This window comes from Xiphophorus maculatus, chromosome 7, assembly GCF_002775205.1.
Source record: "Xiphophorus maculatus strain JP 163 A chromosome 7, X_maculatus-5.0-male, whole genome shotgun sequence".
Classification (NCBI taxonomy): Eukaryota; Metazoa; Chordata; class Actinopteri; order Cyprinodontiformes; family Poeciliidae; genus Xiphophorus; species Xiphophorus maculatus.
Window position 1 is genome coordinate 13,240,153 of NC_036449.1, and position 24,496 is coordinate 13,264,648.

The 24,496-nt window shown below is 37.1% G+C and overlaps 1 protein-coding gene across 4 annotated transcripts in view; it reads right to left on the reverse strand.

Moving 5' to 3' along the window:
- myo16 (myosin XVI) overlaps nt 1–24,496 on the reverse strand; it is a 110,558-nt gene that overhangs the window by 37,848 nt on the left and 48,214 nt on the right. For all 4 annotated transcript variants that reach the window (XR_002753052.1, XM_023336919.1, XM_023336920.1 and 1 more), the window contains exons 8-21: nt 21,431–21,506; nt 18,418–18,568; nt 18,128–18,278; nt 17,389–17,499; nt 15,677–15,742; nt 14,716–14,843; nt 11,468–11,573; nt 10,643–10,760; nt 9,581–9,728; nt 9,358–9,475; nt 6,155–6,272; nt 5,380–5,451; nt 3,766–3,907; nt 3,106–3,178 (exon numbers count right to left, since the gene is read on the reverse strand). Coding sequence is in view for 3 of the 4 variants with exons in the window: in XM_023336919.1 (XP_023192687.1) it covers nt 3,106–3,178; nt 3,766–3,907; nt 5,380–5,451; nt 6,155–6,272; nt 9,358–9,475; nt 9,581–9,728; nt 10,643–10,760; nt 11,468–11,573; nt 14,716–14,843; nt 15,677–15,742; nt 17,389–17,499; nt 18,128–18,278; nt 18,418–18,568; nt 21,431–21,506 (1,578 nt within the window). In the remaining variant the exon portion in view is untranslated. The remainder of the gene's footprint in view (nt 1–3,105; nt 3,179–3,765; nt 3,908–5,379; nt 5,452–6,154; nt 6,273–9,357; nt 9,476–9,580; nt 9,729–10,642; nt 10,761–11,467; nt 11,574–14,715; nt 14,844–15,676; nt 15,743–17,388; nt 17,500–18,127; nt 18,279–18,417; nt 18,569–21,430; nt 21,507–24,496) is intronic.

Here is a 24,496-nt window from a genome sequence, read left to right on the forward strand (position 1 = left end):
CTCATAAAACTTTAGTGCAACTGAGAAATGTTTTCCTTTCCATTGAGAGGACTAATGTCTTCATTTTCTGCAGTCATTTTCATGTTTAAACATGCAAATAAAAACGTGCCATTACTGAAAACCGATTATCTCTGTTTTATTATATTATAATAAGTGCATGAAGAGCTACATGCAGGTACAGGATAAGTGGTGTTTGGAAATGCAATGCTTTGGAAAAATTATGCTTCTGACATGTAGTGCATTGGAAAATAAGTATCAACAGGTTTAATAGATCACATTCTAAAATTACAGATGACGCATTGGTAGAAAAATAGAAAATAATGACAGTTGTTAGTTTTATTTTTGAATGAACTTACATGTTGATATGAAATGAATTTATGGGGGAAAAATAGCAACAACAACATTAAACTATAGTTCTCAGGTATTTTATTACAAGTATGACCAACCTGGTAAATACTAACGTTTCCAATTACCATTCTACTGGAAGACACACACCATAATGTGTGGTGGTATCTTAAGCAGTAACAAATTAAATTAAATTAAATTGACATATATAGGCTTGGTGTGTTTTTTTTTTTCTTCTAAATGTAGGTCTTATATGTTGGGAGCTGTTTGTTTGGTTACAGGGGCATGTTTTTAATATTCTCACCAATCTCAACTTCAAATACCAACAGGGCTACTGAATGTTTAAATAAATTCTGTCATTTATTTCTGCTTCTGAGGATCTGTATCTGAAACTAAAAACATAGAATGCAAAGAAAACCATTCTTAGTTAAAGTATTTCATTATTAGTTAGAGCAAACAGAGATAGCTTATCACTGCACACAGTAGTAAACCACATTACCCACCAATTATCTGGCTAGTAACTGGAACACAGTTAAATTGGGTTTCAGGTCATTCCCAGATTTACATTCTGATCTCAGAGGAATGCTATTAAGTTAGCAATTGTTCTGCAGTGCTCGATTTGCACTGCACTTCTTCTTTTGCAGTTTATTTAAAGCAGAGATCAATTTGCTTCAACAACTCCTTTTCCGGATGTTAATTAGGTTGCGACAGTACAATCATTTGAGAACTTTGGATCTAAAAGACACTTTTGAAAAGCTAATGTTTTTTATTCACCTCTCATGCAACACTGCAACCACGTTGCCACGACCCAAATTTTGGGGTTCCTTCGTCATACTCTGAAGAGTAGGTATAACGTTTATAGGAGCAGAAGGTCATAGTTGTGTTTTTGTTTTCTTTCTGCTTGTCTATTGTTTATCTCCCAGTGAGTCTAGCCCATTAAAAGCTTAGTCTTAGGCAGGTGGTTGATTGAGTTAGTTCATTAGCAAAGTGCTGAGCAGGTACAACACAGACCAACAAACCGTTCTAATTAACAAGATCTAATAACTCTGATCATGTCACACATGGGTTCTGTGTTTGTGAGTTTCTGTTTGCGTGCATGAGTGTATAAACATGTCAGAGCTTGTATGTCACTTACAGTATGTGCCATGTCTATGGTAAATGAGCCTCGTGTTTGTTGATGCAAACGTTGCTCCTCCCTTTTTCTCCTCTGCAAGTGTCTCATAATGTGTGGTGGTATCAAGAGGCGGATCTGAATTAAGAATTTTAAACTGCTACAGATAATTTCTCTAATTTCATTGCTTTTGTCTGTCTCCCATATACTTCAGTTAAACTGGCACTCTCTTTGACCTGAAATAAATGGTTGTGCAAAGCCCTCACTTCCGCTTGGATTGGAGGGCATCCAGATAAGGAAAGCCACTTATCCTTCTGCCATGCAGACAAAAACACCACTGCCACACGAGGGTTCAGAAGCAAAGACAAACACTGACTGCCTTTGGTAAAAGCTGGAAGAAACAAGCTGCTCCACAGGGGGTGGAGGAGAGTGAGCTTTGAATAGAAGCAATAAGCACTTAATTGAGATTTATGAACTACAGTTACACACAAACACAATAGGTAAAACTTCCTATTCAGAGTAAGCATGAGGAGGGAAACTTTTTCGTCTCTTGGTGAACAACTGCGATAAAAGTTGGGAAAAATTGTTGTAGTCAGACAAGACGAATTTGGTCAGTTCTGAGTCCTAAGTCAGGAATCCTCAGCAACCAGCACCAGCAGTTGGGCCTACAGTCTATTGCTTTTGTGGTTGTTCGATAAAATACGTAAAAGATGTGACTCAAGTTCAGTTTTTCTGCACCAAACAAAAAAAAAAATACCATAAAATGTAAAGACTGTACTTTAATTTGTAAGGGAGCACACCTAGGAAATAGTAGGGGATCAAATACTTATTTATCCCCCTTTACGTCTTCTTATTTATAATTCTTAAAGAGCAAATAGAATAGGATTAAATTGATATCTGCAGTTTAAAGCTTCAAAATTGCCCAGATAACTGGGATCTTTATATACCTAAAATAAATAAACTGCACTTCCCATGTTTTATGTTGTACTATTGCATTCTTTGGAATGCTGTAGTATTTTTTTTTATTATTTTTGGGGTTATTTATATTTTTTCTTACAAAGTACGAAAACAAAATTTGGCATGGAGAGAAAATATAAAGCAAACTTATGTTTAGCATCACCTTAAATTGAGAACTTCTTAAGCTGCTTTATCCTTCTTTAACCTTGAACTTCAGGGAAATGTTTTTTAAATTCTGTTGTGATCATTGAAATTGTGTGTTTTTGTAAAAAATAATTGTGTTTTTTGTTTTACTGCTATGTGTTGGTTCTTGGACAAAATAGTTTTCTAAAAACATGGTTTCTGTCTTCTAACTCATGTTGAGAGAGAGAGAGAGCAAGCAAGAGAGAAGGAGGGAGACTACAGCCTACGTGTAGCACACAGTCAGTCATTGTGGTCAGTCATCAGTTCATTTGAGGACAGTTGAAAATCACGCCACAGTCAGCCACAGACCTCAGCTCATTCATTACAATTACACATGAAAAAATTCCAGTCTTAAACAGATAAGAGCTCCAACTATTTCAACAATTTGACTAAAATTACAAGATCACATTTTTCAGCTCAGAAAAGCCAAAGGGATTCTATTTAAGGCGAGAGTTACACAATATTAATGTTTGAATTGTGAAAATCTAAAAGGGACAACCAGATCTCACCTGTTCAAATTCATTTCTTTGAAATTCTTCAAACCCAAACATGTCCAAGATTCCAATTTCCATGGCAGGATCGCTGGAAGTAATAAATCGAGCAAAAAACACACAAAGCATATTCATTAAAGCAGTGAATTTTATTTCCAGGATCAGTATGAGTCTGGTGTGATGCTACACCAGCAGTAAAGCCTGAGGGTGTATATGCAGCAACATCTGACAAAAAGGGAGTGCCATGAATGTGTGGTTGACAAATTTATTATATTTAGCGGTATGTGCGCAAACAAGGCAAAGCACAAACACATTCCAGAAGATGCACTGTGGGTTTTCTTTCAGGGTGTGATAACGCTCAACAACATTAACACCAAAGATCCCATGACCTCCACCTTGTGCTGTTTTGTTTTTGAGTGTGTTTTTGTAAGACCTCCAAGCATTATGGACCTTGAGTGTGTCTGTTAAATTTCTTCTTGGATTTCATGGTGCATTCGTAAAGTATGACGAATGTTCACTCCACAATGAAGCCTACAGTACTTCAGCCTTGGAAATGTGACTATTTGTTTGCAATGACAGCTATATACGTCAGTGATAGGAATTTAGACACAAGGGAGCCAATAGCCTGGGATTTTTGTTGTTGTTGTGATTGTGAGTAAAAACACACATAACACATACCCAATGCTGTCATCTTGTCCTTGAAGGTAGTTGTTGATGCTGTTGGCCAGATAGTAGAAGAGTCGCCCATAGATGGATTTAGCAAGCTGGTCCCTGTACTGTTCTGCCATCTCTACAGTGTGACGTCTAGTAATCACGTCACCTGAAAAAAAACAAAACAAACAAAAAAAAAAACCCAGGGTCATAGCACTCTACAAGAATGCAAGCTCAATTCTAAAAGTGCCAGAAATAAGTAGCTTTCTGCAAATTCATTTAAAATAACTTTATCAGAAGACATCAACTTATGAAAAGAATGATGTGAAACATAAAAATCACTTTGTGAAATTTGCAAGTGATGGATTATATAAATGAATCAGTTCCCAGTGAAGTAAAATAAAAACTGACTCTAGTAAGGAGGGAGCTTGCACAACACTGGAAATAATTTTGGAGACTACTTGGTTGTTTTTGAGAGAAAATGATTCAGCTGATAAATTAGACAAATATAAATGTTTGTGATCTAATTTTCTGTTGTGTTTACATCATAACTACGTCAACAGTATTTCACATTAGTATGCAATAAAGTACACTGTGCCTTGTGCTTCTAGCTTCAAGGAAAAACAAACAACTGCTACTAAATATGATCTTCTACCTTACAAAAATGTATTGCAGGCAATGTTATCTTCTTCAGCCAATAAATCCTGGTCTTCCTTATTAATCTAAGTGTTTTCCCATCTTTACTAGGATATTAAAATTGTAAGAGACTTTATTAAGCACTGCAGCTTTCCATTGGTCCATGTCATGCCAACTATTCTGCAAAGGGGAAAAGAAAACGTGTAGAGAGCAGCTAAATAACAGATTCACAGCCAAATGAATGCTGCGTTTCTGAAGCAGAAGACAACCTTTTCTGAGATTTGTCCGAATACAAAATATCTAACAAGTAAAATTATCAATAAAATTATCAATACGTTCTCTAAAACCAGAGTAGACGTGCTCATGTTAGTCTAGAATGTAAGCAAGTTGCTCTTTCAATTAAGTATCAGACTGAAACTATGCATCAGGAAATGTCTATTTCTAAATGATTCAGATCAGGATCATGCACAAATTATCCTAATTAGGACATCTGTAATTCATACATTACCAGAAACTGGCGAATTCATACAGTATCACAAATTGGTACTGCACAAGACCATTAAGGCAGCCAAATCTATCGGTTCCTTGGCAAAGTTGCAAAAGGCTGTAGTTTCAGATTCTGTGATGAGTATTTCAATATTCTCATTTACATTAAAGGTTTTTCTAAACCTAATGAGACACAGTTAGGCCAAAAATGATGGCTTATGCAGAAAAAAAGATTACTTTACTCACTACAAAGTATCCATATTACTTCCAGGCAGAAGAAACATGTTGGTTAAGCTAATATGCAACTTTGAATCTAAGTCAGCCAGGAGGATATAAATAAGTTTTAGCTTGGATTAACTTAAGCAAGAACACCTGGTTTATCAGAAGGAAGTAGGCAGAGCTGAAACTATAGGAAACAAACTAGGTTAAAGACATATGGTTTCTTCATTAGTCAGGGTATTTCTCTGCAGCAAAATAAAAACCAGTATAAAGCAGTGGTGAAGGTTGTTTGATCAATACCTTTAATATACTGAACGTCAGAAGTGAGGGCAGTGCTTAAATCATTAGCGGACACCTGCAGCAGTCCAGCAACTGGGAAGAGAAAGAGAGACAGATAGAAAAACATCAGAGTAAACAACGTGATGAAAACCTGAAAAATAACAGCATTAAATAATAATGGTGTATCTGAAAGGTAATGCCGATGACCTCCCAGAGCCCATGTGATCTGATGATGACGTCACGCTGACAACACAACAAGCTGAACTCTGCCACAGCTGATGCCTGCTCAACTGATGGGAAGAGCTGGCAGGGATTAGTCACTGCTGGACTTGTGGGCAGAATCCATAAACAAGCAGCACAAACAGGTGATGGCAAACCCAGAAACCCTTTCCTGACATCACCAGCCATGACTTCACATCTCCCTGACAACGACTGGCTCTTTCCCGTCTGGGCACTGACGTTGTTGTTTACCACTTTGCAAAGGGTCGGGGGTCGCAGGAGCACATGGAATGAGTGCGCAATGAGAAAATAAAGCAGGAAAAAAGGAAAAACTGTGACTCCAACAGAGTGGAGTGTGCCTCAGACTTGCTCTTTCAGACTGTTTGTTGCTGGTTGCCAAACATGTAACTGTCTAGCTCTTAGCTATTTCTAAATCAGACATTCTAGGGGAAAAGTGAGAGATAGGCAATGAGGACAGGATAAAGACGATGTGGGAGCATGATGGGCTCCACCCTCCTCATTTTCAGTAAAAATGTGGCTGTAAAGCCGAGGGCGTAGTTGTGACGGAGGCACTGACCTCTCTCCAGCAGCTGTATGTCAGAAGGGAAGGCTGAATTAGCATCTGTCAGGGTAGTGAAACGTAGGTCCCCAATATGTAGAACAGCAGAAAGCAGCGTGAACACAGAGTCAACTTCCTGGATGAGAAAAATAGAAAGGGAACAAATACGTAATTAGAAAAAAAATCAAGGATAATAAATAAAAAGGAAAGAGAGTAAATGTTACATTTTTATGATGTCTTAGAATCAGCATTAATATTAAACATATTTATTTAGCAAAAAAGGTTTGAAAAGTATTGCTACATTTTTGAAGATTTTCTTCCTGCACACTACACAAAAATAAAGTTTTTAAATGGTTTTTGATATCATTTTGAACATTATGATTTAAAAAAAAACATCAGGAAAAGTCATTTGTTTTCTAGAAAACAATTAAGGCTGTAATAATTTTCTAGTTAATATGTCTTCAAGAAACAAGTGCAGAAGACCAGCTTCCCTCTATTTAGGCACATAGCAGAGCTACAAATCATTAAGGAAATTATTGTCTCCAATGTTTTTAAGAAAGATTAATGGAGACAGAAAGATAAAGAAAAAAAGCTATCGTAATAAGTCCAATGTAAAAACTGGTTGTGTTACCCCTGATGGCAACAACTGCTGCAAATTGTAATGACTCTTACATATTTCAGTGTTGGTGTATTGTTCTTCTTAAATGTAGTGTTTTTTTTTTCAAGATGTCCCACATTTGTCTAATAAGTGTATGGAATATTTAGTTGTTTTTTTGGGATGGGACTTTATGTCTTGTGATTTTTTTTTTTTTGTTCAGCAATGGTTTTGAACTTGGGACACTTGCATGGTTGCCATTTTGCCTCTTTCTTGTTGTTTAATCATAAACACTGACCTAACTGGGGCAAGTAAGACCTCCAGTGCTTAGGTTGTTGTTCTAGTATGCTTTGAGACATCCTGAATGAGTTACTGTTGCACATTTGGAGTAATTTCTCCAGCCAATCCTAGAAAGGTTTTCCATTTTTACATGTTTTGGGATTTGTGGATAACGTGTACTGCAGTAATTCACTGGATTTGACTGATGTCCCAAAGCTTTGAAAATAGTTTTATAAACTTTTCCAGACTATCAAAATACCTAGTTTTTCAGTTTTTTCGTAAATTTGTCAATGTTGGGGAGTGTTGTGTTGAATCTTAAGACATTTAAACCTCCTTTATGCTGTGATACAGATTTTTATTTATTGATTTATTTATTTTAAATGTAAAGCAGTGCCTTAATTTAACCTAGAATTTTGGTTAATCACTGTTAATTCATAATGTAAACATGGGGGACAATTACATTACTTAGAGGCAGGTTGTTTTGGAAAGCTTTTCTTAATATTATTTGAAAACTGGATTTTTTAATTTATTTTGATATTAAAATTTGCCAGATGATTTGAAACAACAAAGTCTGGGGGAAAAAAAACACGCAATACTGTTAAATTTCTTGAAACAGGAACAAAAGGAGAAAAACAACTGCTGCATCATGACATGTTACAATTTGCAAAAACAAGAGTGTCTGCTTTCTCTCTTGTCGCCCTTCTCTCCTGTCGCAACGTTCCTCACTCTGTGCCCTTCAACAGAGGACGCCTCATGGAAAACCCCACTTTACAGTTGCCTCTGATTCTCTGCGCAGGGGGATGTCTGAGTAGGAGGGTGTGTGCTCGTGAATATGTGTGAATATGTGTCTGTGTGTGCGCCCTCTCAGGGCAGGATATTGGAGCTGATATCTCAGAGATAAACACAGGCATTAGTCTCTGTCTGACACTCTATACACAGAGCGACTCCCACCTCCCCTTTCCCTTCATGTGCACGGCAAAAATGAAGAGAGAGAGAAAGGGAAAGCAAAGCAAAGCAGTGATATAAGGAGCGTTAATGACGATTGACCCTTGGGTCTGGACTGGGAGTCGTCTGTTGATGAGAGCTTAGACAGAGACCAATGGGTGGTCGATCACTTCCACTAACACTCTCCCACCCCCCTTTTCTCTACCTTGCAGTCTTATCCAGTTGGATGGTAGTGTCCTATGATAACACCACAAGCAGCCACTGTTTTCCTCCATCCCTTATGCCCACATCTATTGGCTGCTGCTGGATTAAAAGGTGAGATGATGGTCACCCACTGCTGATAAATGCTAAATGGATATTTAAGAATAGAACCTGAAATGGTTCTTGGACGTTTTGCATGTCCTCTCAGCTAGTGGTTCCTGGTGACATTAAGATGGAAGGAAGACACACTTCATACAGTTTTATTTGCATTTAGAGGCATTTTCAGATCTTTGCTTAGATGCTTGATTAAGTACTTTATGCATGAGGTGCCTTGACGCCTTGGAGATTTTGAGTGTCCTCTCATCTGTCAGCTTTAAGTTGTATTTGCTGAATGAATTTATTTCACAAAACATATCTCAAAGTTTGTTGGGGTAATGGTTTGTTCCTAAAGTTAAAATTATTTGATTGGACAAATTGACCAAAAGTCAATTTCAATTTAAGCCTCCTAGACGAAGAAATGAGCTCTGTTGGATCTACAAAAAAAAAAGACAGTGATATCTTGACTTCCAAATAAATGAGAATACATTTTTTTAATTTCAGTAGTTCAATTTGAATAGTAAAACTCTTACAACATTTAGAATCATTAAATTCAAGGTATTCTATTAACCGTGAAGTAATTTCTTTAATGACTTATAGTGCACAGACTTAACAAATGTCAACCAGAAACCCCTCAGACAGGATAGTAAGCCACAAAAGTTGCTAAAAAAGACTTTGTTGTACACTAAGTGTTGCATAGCATGTAAATAGAAAATTGAGTGTAAGAAAAAAGTAGCTTAGAAAAAGGAGCACATGCAACAGGGAAAGCAGCTGCATTGGATGGACAGCATATGATACATAGGGATACTTTTTCAGTTTTCCAAAGTTTTTGTATTAAATTGGTGTTAAATATATATATATTATATAGTAGAAACTGAATTTTGGATTTTTATTAGCAGTAAGAAAATAATTCACAGAAACAGAGGCCTAAAAAATATACCACATATGTGTGAGGTGAAGGGCGGAAATAAATTAACTTTATAATGATGTTCTATTTTATGGAGAAACAACAGTGAGATACTTTTTTCTTCAAGGTGTTTGTGAATTTTACACCTTAACCACATGCCTACAACATCTGACCAAACAGAACAAGCAGATCGGTGACCTGTTTGTTGAAGCCCAGGGCGCGCAGAGCTTGTTTGACTCCAGCCAGATGCTCCCTGCTCTGGGCAGAAGCCAGGGCGACAGGAGGGCTGTCTCCTGGAGTCGCACCACTAAGATACCTGGTGACAGGAAGATGGAAGGAAGAAACAATAACACACGCTTCAATCATCAAATTCTAAATACAAATTTCAATAATTCAATATTTTTATTGCACAACAACATACCTATGAGCCAAGACATTATTGAGATAAAGTGCAGTCTTGTCCTCGGGGGAAAGGCCTTCGGCCATCAGATAGAAGATTCGAAAGTTTTGCTGCTGAGGCGGCAGGTGAACTAGACGGGTCTTTTCCAGCATGTAGGTGTAAATGTGGGCTTAAACAGGACACATGGTATTCAAGTCAGTACAAAAACCTTACATCATTATTGATAAACAACTTGAAATTACTACCTTTTTAGTATCTATTTAATGGCAGGTATCAAGAATTAAAATTTACGTAGAAATGTTGAAAACCCAACAAAAAAAAAATAAAAATTACAAATTAGGCATTAAATCAAATCAAGATGAAGGAATATTCTTTAGCTTTTACTGCCTCCTGGTGGTGGCTCAAAGCTAGTAACCTGTTTAAAGCTGTGAACAGGTGTCTATAGTCATAAACTTTTCCACAATAAGTGTGTTGGAATACCAATTACTTTGACTTAAATCATTTGTGAAACAAACAAACAAACAAGAAAGTAGCTTTTTATGTGAAATAAAATCAAAATAATACATTTAAAGTGAAAAAAAATCTGGCTTTTAAAAGTTTGTTTCTTAGCTTTTCTCATTAAGACTGAACACTTTGCCCTGCATCCCAAGATCAGATTAGAGGAAATTTCAAGTCTTGTAATAGAGTTTCTTCTAGATCAGGTCTGGCCTTTGACTAGGACTGATCTTCCTTTTAAAAGTGCATTTCTTGTGGCAAACTGCAAATTATAACTTGCAAGTAAGCAATGTGTAAATTTCCTTTCCTTTTTCAATTATACACTATGTTCTGATGGTGTTTCACAGAAAACTGCAATAAAATAACATAACTTAATAATATTAACACTAATAATTATAAAGAATAAAACATATTTTAAAGAAAGGTTTATATAAATCTCCAGAAGAACTAACATGCAAGTCTATATACTTAAGAATGAAATCTAACATGACTGGCAAATGTCTTATGCATATTCGAATATGACAATAAAGACATTGAATTTATTCATAACTCAGCTTCATTTACAGCCAGATGTGCACACTGCATTACCTCTCAGTATTGTCTTTTCTTTTTCACAGAACTGGATCGTTAACAACTTGATAAAACGGCTTGAGTTGCTGTTTCTTGGGGTTTTTGCATGTCCAAAAGCTTCCAGAATACAGTTTACCTGTATATATAACCAAACAGCTCATGTTAAGCTTTGCATTACCTTTCAATGAGAAATAAAGCATAACACACTATGCAGAAAAGAAAGCATCTTTGTCAAAGGCAACAAGGAAAGTCTTCTTTTGAACCACTAGATGTCAGTGCAAATCTATGATTCGAGTCTCATCATTTCATGTCCCAGAATGAAAGGTTGACCCAGATATTGCCTACAATGACTTCATCAGAAAAGAGCACTCACTGATTACAGTATTTTAAATCAGTCTCTGAGCTAAAGCAGAATGTTGCGTTGTGAATCTAAATTTCCTATCTAGAAACATTTTTTTAAAAATAATGTGGTTAGTGTTGACCTTCAAACCAATTTAGGAAATGATTAATGCACCATCAAAAAGTGTTCAAAATCTAACATGCAAGAATCTACCATGCAGAGCATAAAGATGTTGCATGCCATCATATGTGAAATACTTGCTAACATCAATGTATGCACGCAAAGTGGGCAGGCAGGGGGCACTCAGGAATTTATGAGTTTGACAGAGAGATTTACGGAAAAGAAAAAAGTGAAATCTGATATGAGATCCAAAAGTCATTTCAAGGACACAGCTGTGTCATTGTTGCAGGTTCCTAAATCATGCAAGTCTACAGAGGACCCCTCTTCACCCACTAGATCTTTGAAATGCAGAATTTGACAAACATCTCAGCATTCAGACTTACGTGTTTCATTCTGGGCTCTAACCCAAAGCCTTTGGGGCTGGAGCGAGCTGTCAAGTGTCTCACAATGTGCTTACATGCCTCAGTTTTCCCAGAACCACTCTCACCACTGAAAAGACAGAAAGAGACAAGTCTTCAGTTAGTCTTTGACATTGTGTTGTGCAAAAGTATTTATGACCTTAGAATTCCTCCACAATGAGTAACATTAAAACGTCAACAATTGTGGACACCAATTATTATGTGAAAGATCAACACAAAGCAGTGCTTAATTGTGAAAAAGACAGAATGTTTTTAAAAAGCCCTGAATGAAATATAACTCAACAAAAACTCTTCAGAGTACACATGTGTTATTTGACATTAGAGTGAATTGAGCTGTTCGGTGAAAACCTCAGATGTTTGTTGGAAGCCATTAATGGACAAAAAGCATCATGAAGACCAAGGAACACAGCAAATATATCATGGATAAAGTTGTGGAGAAGTTAAATGCAAGGTTAAGTTATAAAACAGGATAGCAAGTTTTGAATATCTCATAGAGCACTGTTCAATTTATCACCAGAAAGCAAAAAAAACTCTAACCCTACCAAGAAAGGGCTTCCACATAACTAGCAGGATGAACAATTAGAGCATTTTTGGGGTGACATGCTAAACACTATGTTTTACAAAAAGCACAGCACCCAGTAAACATCATGTGCACCAATGTTTATCTTCAGCTGGGACTTCAACTTGTCAGAGTTGATAGTAAGTTTGATATTCAATCAAACTAATTAAATTAAAGCACACTCAGATGTTAGAATAACCCAGGCAAAGTCCAGACTCAAATCCAATTGAGAATGTAACATTAAAACTAGTTTAGCAAATTTTGTGCAAAGTTTGTGCAAATTTTCAAGGGAGAAAAACACTTTTGTACGACACTTTATAAGTATCAGATGCAAGCCACAAATTATACTTTATATAAGCGATCATCAACAGTGTATCTATAAGTTGTGATATCAATGAACATTTTACACTGAATTTGCATTGTTAAATGTTTCAATGCGCTTTGTTCTGGTTATTTGTTAGGCTTTTTTTTAAAACCTTTTCCACCACAACAGACTTTTTATAACACAAGAAAAATCTCAAATAGAGCTTTGCCTGTCTCTGAAGAGTAGGTGTGAGTTGTTAGTCATCAGGGTGACATCATCTGTCCCCTACAGTGAATGTCTCCACCCACCTGACATCTCCCCTACCTCAGGGACCCCCACCCATTACATGTCCCACCCACTCCTCCTGACATCAGTGACATTTCACTGACTGAGCCCATACTTTTAACACCCAGGACGCCTGTTAATTTTCTGGTGACTGGATATCAAGGCTGACATAAGGCTCCCCTACAGTACATGCTCTGATACTCACTGACATGCAGGGAGACAAGACATGCATAGTAACACCAAGCAGATGGCTTGAGAAGGTCAGGGTCTCCTCACTAAAGACCGCAGCTTGCTTTTGGGGTTTGGGAGTGTGTATGTGTTATGCTACTTTTCCATGTCCAAAGGTTCTTCCGCTATCTTTTCATTTAACAGTTTTTATTAGATTTTAAGGGTAGACTGTTAGAGTATCTGCCTCAGGAGGGATCTGGACCACTGATTGCCTGTAAAAGAAGATGTGTGTGTGCATATGTGTGTGTACTTTGGTATATATGTATGTCAGACAACAAGGAGACCCACGGCACAATCAAAAGTGAAACCAGAGAAGGAGTGATAAAGTGCAAAGGAAGGAATTGAGGAAATGGAAACGTGTGCACTTGTGAGTGCACAGCACAATGCCACTGTGGGTGTGTTTGTGTGTGTAAGTGAGATGGATAGCCTGTGGCCAGGGCGCATTAACTCTCTGCCAGACTGGTTACGACTCAGTGGGAATGTCACTGGAGAGCAGGAACAGGATTTAATTGCAATCAGGGTGCTGAGTTGGTCCGGTCGAGGACAAAGAGCACAGCTCTGCAACACCTCCCAGCAAACATCCATCTCTGCGCAAACGTGGAACAGGTCTACTGCTTGGCTTGGGCTCAGAGCTATTAATCTTTCTGGAAGGATTTAACAGGTGTGCATCTGAGGGGAGTGGGCAAACCACGTGAGCAACCTGCCAATTATGTACACAATTATTTAGCTATAAAACTGTCACTGCAGCTCTGGTTTAACATAGAATGACTTGTAAAAGTATTCATATCTTATCACACATCTTATCACATTACAACCACAAATTTAAATTTATTTTATTGGGTTTTAATGTGACAGATCAACAAGAAGTATAATGTTACTATGTAGTGAAAATAGTTTCTTCACAAATAAAAATGTGAAAATGGTGGCATACATTTCTGTTCTCCCTTTGCTCTGATACACCAAGATGAAATCCAGTGAAGCCAAATGCTACACTCTCAGAGCAATACTTTTGAAAATCACATTTGCCATCAACTATAATTTTTGGCTTTTTTCTTCACCAACCTCTGCCATTTATAGACAGAAATGTTTGCCCTTTTTTGTTTGGTAAATATGTTAAGTTCAGGCAGATTTAAGAGTGTCAGAACAGCAATTCAGGTCTGGACTGTGATTATGCTCTGATCTAAACCATCAATCCCTCTCTCCGTTTGTTCAGGGTTGCTGTTCTGCTGGAATGTGAACCTTTTTTGGAGCCTGTAACAAGTTTTCTTGCAGGATCGCCTTGTATCTACCTTCCCATCAACTCCAATTAGTCTCCCCGTCTCTGCTTAAGAAAATTGTTCCCACCATATTTCACCATATATCGCCATATTTCACCCCAGTGTGTCCCTGTGTGTTCCCCCAAAACATTGTGTTTTGGATGTAGGCATTTTTGCATTTTGTTCTGATTTGACCAGAACACCTTCTTTCACATGTTTGCTGTGTATGCTTGTGACATCCTTTAAACATCCCTTCTTATGGTTTCCTTTTTCACTTTTTTTCCAAAAAGCCAGATTTTTAAAAGGCATGACAAAAAGTTGTCCTTTCGACAGATTCATTCAGATTCAATCTGATTGGTGGATCTCCACAGCTGCAGGTTTGATGCAGTGGCAGTGCTCCATTAGGATGTTTATAGTTTGGGATAATATTCTACAAGCAAACCCTGCTTCAACATCTTCATTTCTACATAAGTTCATTGGTCTTCATTAAGCTTCTTTTTTTAAACTAGTGCTCTCTAACAAACCTAATGAAATGTCTCAACTTTGGGGGTTCCTGTATAGAAAGGAACGGCAGGAGTACCTCAGGATGAAACACTGTGGACGTCTCTCCTGCTGCATCATGTGATACGCTCTCTCAGCTGAGGAGAAGATGTGAGGCGGTAGAGAAGAGCAAAGACGGCCAGTGGAGCTCAGGTACAACTGACTCACCTAAGAAGTAGACAGAGGCCTTACATAAGATGTACACACAATCAGGCGAGGGATCAATTTTCAATGAAACAGTGAAGCCACACTGGGGATCATTCTGAGAGATAAAAAATACCACTCTAAGTAACCGTGTAGCTAGAGTTTACGCAAACTTAAATGTACAAATTTAAATATTTAATCCAATGAAGTAAAAATAAATCTCATTTTCTGTTTTCTATGACTGAAGCAATAGATTAATAATCCTAAAAGTAAAAAGTATTTATTTTAGATTCAGAATCGGCATGTTGTCATTCATACTGTCCCTGTCTGCCCACACCAGCAGTGGTATGAAAGTGTTATGTTGGTGATAACGGAAACAGGGACGGAGGAGGTTTTTGCACAATGACATAATATTGTGGAAAAGGTAATAAATGAGCAATTTTCAATAACTTTCCCACTGGATTGTGTTGTCGTTTGTTTTTCTTTTCTGCTTGATAAGCATTTTTGTTCTTGCGAGGAGAAACTGTAACTGAGACTGTTTGCGTCTAGCAATGGCTGTTTGTGTGTGTTTTCTCTGGCTAATGCAGAGTCAGCCTTACGCTGCGGATCGCTAACAGGAAGACTGCATTATTTATCAACTACTAGGTCCATTTCAGCTCCTGCTACTCTGCTTTTTATGCAGGAAACTCTTTCCTTCATAGAAGGATTTTACAGCTGTAATACTTAAAGCTCATCTAATGCAAACCATCCTGCTTGAGAGAGTATTACCATATATTCCCATCTAAATTGAAACATCCTAATAGACAACAATGGCTTTTTGCTGTAAATACGTACAGGTAATTTAAATGTTTGCTCACCAAAGTGGAATAGATGGGCAACTCTTTGTTTGGATTGATGAGTAGAAGAATGTGTCCAATGTAAGTCTAAACACGAGCAGGAAGAGACACGTGAATTAGCAAACAAGTAATTCATCCTCATTTCTAAAAACTTTAATAAACAGTCATACTAAAAGGAAGCCTTGCATATGTGTTTAGCAAATTGCATGTTTGCAAATAATGTTGCAAAACATTGTAAGAAGATAACAGTAAAACTCCAACTGATAAAATGACCTGATGAAGAACTCAGACCTACTGTCCCATATGTAAGCCCTACAGACATTAAGACCAGAATGAACGGCGATCTTATTCTGACCCTCCTCTCTAACCAACTAACCCTTCATCATTCACAACTTCTATTAGAGCCAAGCTGCCTCCTGTGAAAGTGCTGCTAATGCTAATATTTAGTAACATGCTGGTCTGTCCTCCAGACTGGGCTCAAGGTTAATGGGTTGAACAAAAATCCCATTCTTTGCAGACTGGAGGCAATATTCATTTATGTTTTTCTTAAAAAGTAAAATTCATGGAAATTGGATTCATTATTTAATTATTACAAATTTAGAGCTTTTTTTATTTTTCATCTCTCTTTTTAAGGATGAAAAGGAAAGGTCTTTTGTGCTGTAGAAGGCGGTGGCCACTCCTGAAAGCCCCCTTCCCTGATCACCCTGCTGGTAGCATATGGATTATTCTGTCTGTTCTTTCCCATTTATGTCCATCATTTCTCTTCTCTGTTACCCTGTGTTACAAAACTGAAGCAAATTAGCTATAGTATAAAAAAATCAACTGGAGCTTATTATGATTCTATTTTTAGGACTTGACTCATATTGTGCACCAAAATATTTGGTTATGCAACAAAACAACTTAGTTGTACGACTTTTTAAAAATACTAGAAGAGTTAACCAGAAAGCAAAACAATACATCACGTTCATCAGACTTTGTCAACTAATTTCTTCAGTCTAACAAATTAGATTCTAGATTATAAAATAAGAATAAGCAGAGTTCCCTATTCTCCATTTTGACTTCCTTTAGTCACCTCCAACACTGCGAACAACCCTTCTGTCTATTGCCCATCTGGGTTTCTGTAATAGCACACTATCACTGCATCCCCACACAGCAGACTACTGAACACCAACTGTGCAGCTTTACATTGCTCTGGTTACAGTCTTTCAAAAATCCTACCTGGAAGCCGCTAAAAGCATGACAAAAGTATGGAAATAAATAAGTTGCAGAATTGATTTTGTCATATTTTCACCAGACTATGTGTGAGCAAGGGAAGTAGGAGACTCTGCTAGGTCAGTGGGCTTAAAAAATAGATAAAATTTATGTTGCAAACAAAATCTGACGTACGACTACCAAGAATAATTAAACTAACCCATTCAAAAAACAAAGCTAGATACAGTATTTTAAGAAAGTACAAGGTCCCCTCACAATACAACTTGTTTCCATAAAGTATCACGATAGTAAGATTTAAGGGCAAAAACCTTAAATCTGTAAATTCAGAGGCCTTCTGGGTATATACTGTAGTTTGTGCAATATGATCCAAATACTTCACATTCAGACTTTAAAGAACATCCCAATAATTAAAGGCAACTGTAACGTCAAGAAAATATATTTCATATTTCACTTTGCCTATCAGGGTTTTCTGGGTGTTTAAGGTTTTGTGTGTAAAAGGTACAAGGACATAACAGGCTTACATAGATTTGGTCGTTACCAAAGCGCTTCTGCATCTCGTAGAGCAGGCTGCTGTCAGTCAGCTCGCTGAGGGAAGCGAGGTCATCATTGGGAGCTGGAGGCATCAGCTTGACCTAAAGAAACACAATGAATGGAATCTGAACTCAGAGTGGTGTTTTAATAGCCTCTGTTGTTGTCCACATACATTGCATAATTTCTACAAAACCCAAACTATGACAAGATTATTTTTGTTACTTCACTTTGAGCTTTTCAATGCTGAAATAACAGGACTTCAAATGCAAAATTTTTAAGCTTCCACATTTAGATGATTGAGTGAACAGTATTCCATGCGAGATTTGGGATTTAGATTTATAGACTAATCTTGCTTCAATAAAACAGGAGAACTTGGTTGCACTGGAAATATTTTAGGGATATTTTAGACTAAAGGGGAATTAATACATAAACAAACCACATTTTACATATTTGGAAAACATTTTTTATGTCACAATTATGCAGTACTTTAGTTTTTGTCTTTCAGATAAAATCACAAGATGTTACACTGAAGTCTGTTATTGAAGCCTAATAAAATATTAAATTATTCAAAAGATGCACATCCTCCATAAAAAAAAAACACACCAAATTAAGTATATACAGCTTCTTGAGTTTTAAAGTTCAGTTTAACTCAAATGTAACCCTTTTGCTTTATCAGCCAAAGACACTCTGAGAAGGTTCATCCTTAAATGGGCTTTGAAGCAAAGTTACCTGCTCCAGTTTGCTTGGTCCAGAGCTAAAGGGACTATCTAGGCCATTATCCTGAGAGGGTTGTCGGCTTAGTGCTCCACCTGCCTCTCTGAACATGGCACACTTCTCCAGCAGACTGTCCCGCTTAGAGATTGAGAGACCAAGCGGATTCCTGATTAACAAAAGAGTAGGCATGGCAAGTTAAACGACTGTAATTTAGGGAAAGGATACAAAATATTTGAGTTTAAAAAGGATAAATCATAATTTACAATGTGTTGAATAAATGTGTGCATATAAAAGAGTAGACTCACAAAGTTTTGAGAGGAGTGTTGAAGTCATGAAAGCCTCCATCATAACGTTGGTCTGTGGAAAGTAGTGGGGCTCCAGGGTCCTTCAGTCTCTGCAACCAGCTCTCCTCTGCACTATGCAGCATCTCTGCTATCGGTTCTGACACTGCAAGATCTAATGACAGAAAACCCAGAGGTTTGTTACTTTGAAAATCTGACATCACAAAAAATAAAAATACAACTCTTCAAGGTAATGCAGGCAATTCTGAATATGTGAGAGCAGAATTAATCTATTTTATCTTTCTAATCCACTCAAATGTTTATTTCTGTAGTAAAAACAAAAGATAAAAAGTAGACTAGAAGTGTTGATATACAAGGATTTTGATGGCTTAAACAACACTGGAACTACTAAGTGTCATTATTACCCCTTTCTCAAAAATACATTTGATGACATTGCCCTTATCTAGAATTCAAATCTAACAGAGAATCAATCCAGCACTGCAGAGGATGAGAGCTTTAGGATCTCTCCATCTGTAATGAGGCCTAAGAGGGCCCAAGGGAAAGAAAATGGCTTTTGGCTTTTTATTTCAGTCTGACAGACAGCACCCCTGACACCCATCTCTTGCTATCCCGTTTCTTTTTTCATTATTATATGCTTCTACAGGAAAACCATGCAGCTTCCATGTTAAATTTTAGGGATTGTCTCAGCCTCTTGGGGTTTGTCTCACATGTTTTCTGTGTCTACATGCAAATATGGGGTATTGATTAAGACCAGAATGAGTCACAGGCCTGGTTAAACCCAGAGAGTAAACGGTGAGCGACAGCAGAGAGATATTATCTTACAAAAAGGGAGGAAGAAAACTCAAAGCCCCACTCTCTGACACATTTTTCCTGTGTTTGTTTATACAGTGCCATCCAAAAGCATCCGCAAGACTAGAACATTTTAACATTTTGTGAAGTTATAGTCATACATTCAGAAAGATTTTAAGGGATGTATCAATAAAATTGTTCATAATTGTAAAGCGAAAGGAAATTTGTACATTGTATTGTGCACCACACTTTTTTATAGTAAAAAAATATAAGAAAATATGCATCTATTTCTTTGCATTTCTATCAAATAAAAATCCAATAAAATACATTGGGTAATACCTTCCCTTCTTTTGCTTTCTTCTAATTTTTTATTCTATTTTGGTATTTAAGGCATACCATACGGAGGTGGTGGCTGCCCACATGCGTTAGGCCAGCTTCACTCTACAACAAGGATATCTCAAGATGTTAACCTGAAAGCATGCTAGACTTCATTAAATTAAGACTGCATCTGGCAACAAAGTAAATGGGCCACATTAATGAAATAAGAATGTTAAAATATGTTAATATACAGATTTCCCTACTGAAGTCAATGAATAAATAAAGTATCAACTGAATCATAATCTCTTGCTCCATTTATAGCAACTAGAAACTTAAGTGTCATGATCAATGACCTTTAATGATCATGTCTCCATGACTCAATCACTTTGTGTCATTAAATGTACAAAACGTCATGCCGTGCCCAACTCAGTATGCCACCCAGCTCTTGCAGTCTATGGCCATCTCCTGCCTTCACTACTGGACTAACTGGTCTCCCAGTCTGTGTTGTGAACCTTCACCAGATGGTCCAAAATGCAGAGGCGAGTTTGGTTTTCAATCAGCCTAAAAGTGAACATATCTCCTCTCTGTTTGCTGAACACCACTAGCTACCCTTAACCGGCCACATCAAATTCGGGTCACTGATGTCTACAAAGTTCTTGATGGAAAAGGCTACAATCTATTTGAATGCTCTCACAAAGACTTATGTCACTTATTGGCCACTATTATCATCAAAGCATTGTTGGCTAGCAGTGCCTACACTGCACTCATAACAATCGAGACTTTTTATGTGTTGCTCCACGATAGTAGAATGACTCACCGAGTGCTACCAAAACACAAATTGAAGGAAACCTTTTCTACCTTCAAAAAATTCTTACAGACTGGTAGGAAACAGACTTTTTAAATGTGTGAAGTTCAATTTGTTTTACCTATCTAAATTGCTGATGTAATTCATCAGCATATGAATTACATCATCAATTTCATATGCTGATGTACTAAGATTGCAAACTGCGTGACAGATTATATCATCATCAACAAGAAGGGCATATAAGGAGCAGAGGAAATGGTTATTTCTTAATGTGTGTTACTCCCCTCCTTTACAGCCCAACTACCAATCTTAAACTGCACTGAAGTGATCTACAACTGGCAGCCACCATCTTGCAGGTGAAAACAAAGTGATTGAAATAACCATTAGCTAATAACCATTACCATTACTTAAACCATAGAAGTGTGCCTTCATCAGTACTAAAACATTTGTTAAAACAACAATATTGTGAATTTTTAAACATTAAGTACCAAATTGAACACAGAACGTTATTTTGGCCTGTACATGGTATTTTGTTTTGCCCTTTGCTATAAGCTTTACATTAATTTTTCCGCGAGGAGCGAAAGTCTCCCTCAGCCATTAACTCTCATGAATAGGGAAGTAAGACCTTTCAGAAGACATCCATAATTGTACATCAAAAGTAGGCATAATCTTCTGATGGTAGCTGGTTCAGCTTGTAACTTATTATTTATTCATGTATTTCCTAAAGACTGGCGGCTACCAGTCAAAACAGGAACAGATGTCCACCACAGACGTCTAAGAACCCACATTTAGTGGCCTAATTATTATTTCCCATTTTACTCGTTATTACAAAACAGGTAAAAGGTAAAATAATGTTTAAGAATTCATAAAATTGTTGTTTTCATGTTCCTGTAAAGTAATTTGTATCAACCCTTTATTACCTTTGCTTTCACCCAAAGGCAGTCAGCACAGATCTACATTTATGTCTGACAAAATTATTTTCTTTCTTTTTTTTTTGCTTTATTACCTCCCACTTGATTGAACATGTTGCCCCTCCAGTTGCAGTGGTTTTTATGCTTGTGATCAAATGCTCATTAGTGTGAATGTGTTCAGTAAATATATTACCAGAAGGCTTGTCTTGGTTGCAGTTGAGCAAAGTCGGATTTGCGCCATGCCTTAGGAGCTTGCTAACGATGCTTGTCTGGAAAACAGAGAGGAAAAACAGATCTCCATTTCTCCAAAATCCAGGGAAAACTCAAGAGCAGAATAGATACATGTGAATGGATGGTTGGATGGATGGAAATGTAAAATCTCTCTATTTTCTGCAATACTGTTTGGACTGAGTTGTTATATCTCTACTTTAAAGAATCTGTAACACAGCCGTTACATTCATTTGACACATGGATATTCAGCCCAGCTTTTTGGGGGGCATCATATCTATCAAACCTTAAAGTAAAATCCACAACATTAAAAATCAAAACATGTAAATAAATACAGGGCATCCATTTGGCGATGGTGATGCAGATGGCACAATGTCAGTCAGCTTTATGAGTTACAGCAAATTTACCCTACAAGAAATTGTCACATTTGTTTAATTGTGATTCAAGGACATGTTTAAGAAAAATAATGTATAGATTTATAAACTCCTCCAAACTGCAGCTACCCCCACTTACAAGTCACTTCACGGAAAGCTGATATTGTGGGGTCCAAAAGGCGGAAATGAAAACGCTCAACCTTCACCTGAGCAATGATGTGTCTACGATGTATAGAGAATTTCCCTAGAGACCATGAATCGCCGATATAAAGTATTTGCACATCATAATAAGAATATCAGTCAAAATTGAAGCAGATATTGCAACGTCTACCTGAACGGAGCCTGAACTGAAAGTTTCTTCAAATTAAATTCTGGTACAAGCATTCATTAATCTCTGTGATGAATAACAAGCAGACTGGTTTCACCAAAGATCATTTTTAAATCCCTGGTTATTCTAACCTCTCTTAGATTGTTAGATCTCTAAGCTACTCTCAGCTAAACTCCTTTCTCCTAACCCAAAACACGGCTTTGAAATCTTTACCTTATTATTCCAAGTTGAAGTTTGTGCCATTACTACTTGGGTAGCTAGGCACTGAATACATAACACAAACATATTTTGGCCCATATTTGCTGTTCCAGATGTAATGTCATTACCCTTTACCCACTTTTAACTGGATTCTTCACTGCCTTTACTCATTTCTTTTACATGTTTGACATATTCTCAATCTTTGACATAGAGAATACTATAACTAAGCCTAAAATAGACAAGCTTAAACCATGATGAATAATGGAGGATAAAAGCCAGTTTAATGATGCCAAATCAACAAAAAAGACATTTTCACCTCCAAATGGGAAGGTGAAGTGATTATTTGTATTGCAGCTGCACAGGAATAAGACATAAGAGAAGAGCAAAGGAGAGTGAGTCAGCATTTTCTCAAGACTAACTGTGACCTATGCCGACAGTTGTAAAGTTATGAGGCTAAAGCACAGCCTCTGCCCGTGAAGCTTATCGGCAAGGCTCAGACTCTATAAATAATGGCCACACGTCAGTAGCACTAAAAGATGTGAATGCTTCAGCAATTCAGGTTTCAAAGAGGAACAGGAAAAAATTACAAGTGCATTGGCTTATCTTTAAGGCAGATCCAGACAGATTGCAGTTTTAGTAATACCCATGAACTCTTCTGATGTTATGTTTTCATGTTTAATTTCAAAAGTTTAAGTTAAAGTTAAAGAATGAAAACTATTTAAGACCCACTTTTACTTAATTTCCAATACTTCAATTATAAAACTAAAGAAACGAATCCAATCCAAGTAGGTTGGTAATTTAATTCCCTTTTACTTTTGACTGAAAATCCAACATAATAAGAACGATTTGTCCCTCTGAAGACCAGAACTTTAAAATCCTTGATTCAAACTATGGGAGCTGGGAGGCAGGATCTTACTTATCACAAATCCAAGGAAGGAAAGCTTAATTAGCTGGATAATAGGGTCATACATTTTCTTAAAGGTTCATTCTACTGCACATGGCACGCTGCAGAAGAGGTCTCAGAGTTTAATGTACCAGGTGGTGTATAGTTGTGTTATGTGCCACTGAAAGACTAGCAATAAGCAGAAGGTGACAAAAGGCAAATGTTAAGAAGGCCCAGAGAGTACTTTGCATGCAGGAGGGGGTGCACTGTTACCAGTAAAGAGCAGAGAACTGAGGTGATTTAGCACTGCAAGAAAAACCCAATCAATTCTACAATTCTCCACTCTGCCTCTGGTAAGTCTGAAACACTTACACATTTCAGTCCTACAAACACACCCCCACATGCATCGTAATTCTGCATTCAGGAAGCACAAGAACAAAGAAAAACATAATGGCTAAACTGTAGAGTGGATTATTGCATGCAGATCTACTAAATTATCATCTGGAATTTAAAAATGGTGTAAATTCAGAATGAAACATGAGAAATAGAAAAGAAGGTCTGGAGATGCATATGAATGAAACAGAGAAAGGCTGTGTGCAAAGTCAGAGGATAAAACTGAAACACACAAAAGTAAGAAGAAAATAGTGGTTTCTGGACTAACAAACCAAATATCTGGAGAACGATTCCAAACACCAGAATAATAAATTCTTCTTGTCAGTGATCAAGCACATAGTCCAAAGGGTAATTAGTCATGTCAGCAAGATCCAAACATGATCGCTTCCCTCTCTTCATAACTGGAACCTTTCCAAACCAAATCTTTATCCCATTCTGTTCCAAATGCTTTTCTAAAAACTTTTTTCTTGTTTGTAAATTTGATCATTTAAAACATTGTAATCAGTTAATACATTCTCAGGTTTAGGCATGGGCTACTAAACCAAGGTTTTGAAACTTTTTCTATCAAAGCCACTCTTCTGTCTGTTCACTCTACTCCTGTAGTTTTTTTTTATTTTATAAAATCCTAGATAAAGCACCAGTCATGGAAGGTTTCTCTGGAGCCAAGAACAATCCACTTTTTTTTTAGCTTTATATCATGTTATAATATTATTCGCTCATAAACACAGACCTGGAGCTTTTTTGTGCATGTTGAGGAATCCTTGAATCTCCCATGGCAACCATTGGGAGGTGAATAAGCACTGCTTATTTACCCAAAGCTCCTCGCCTGAGCTGCAGTATCAAGCCAAATTTGCA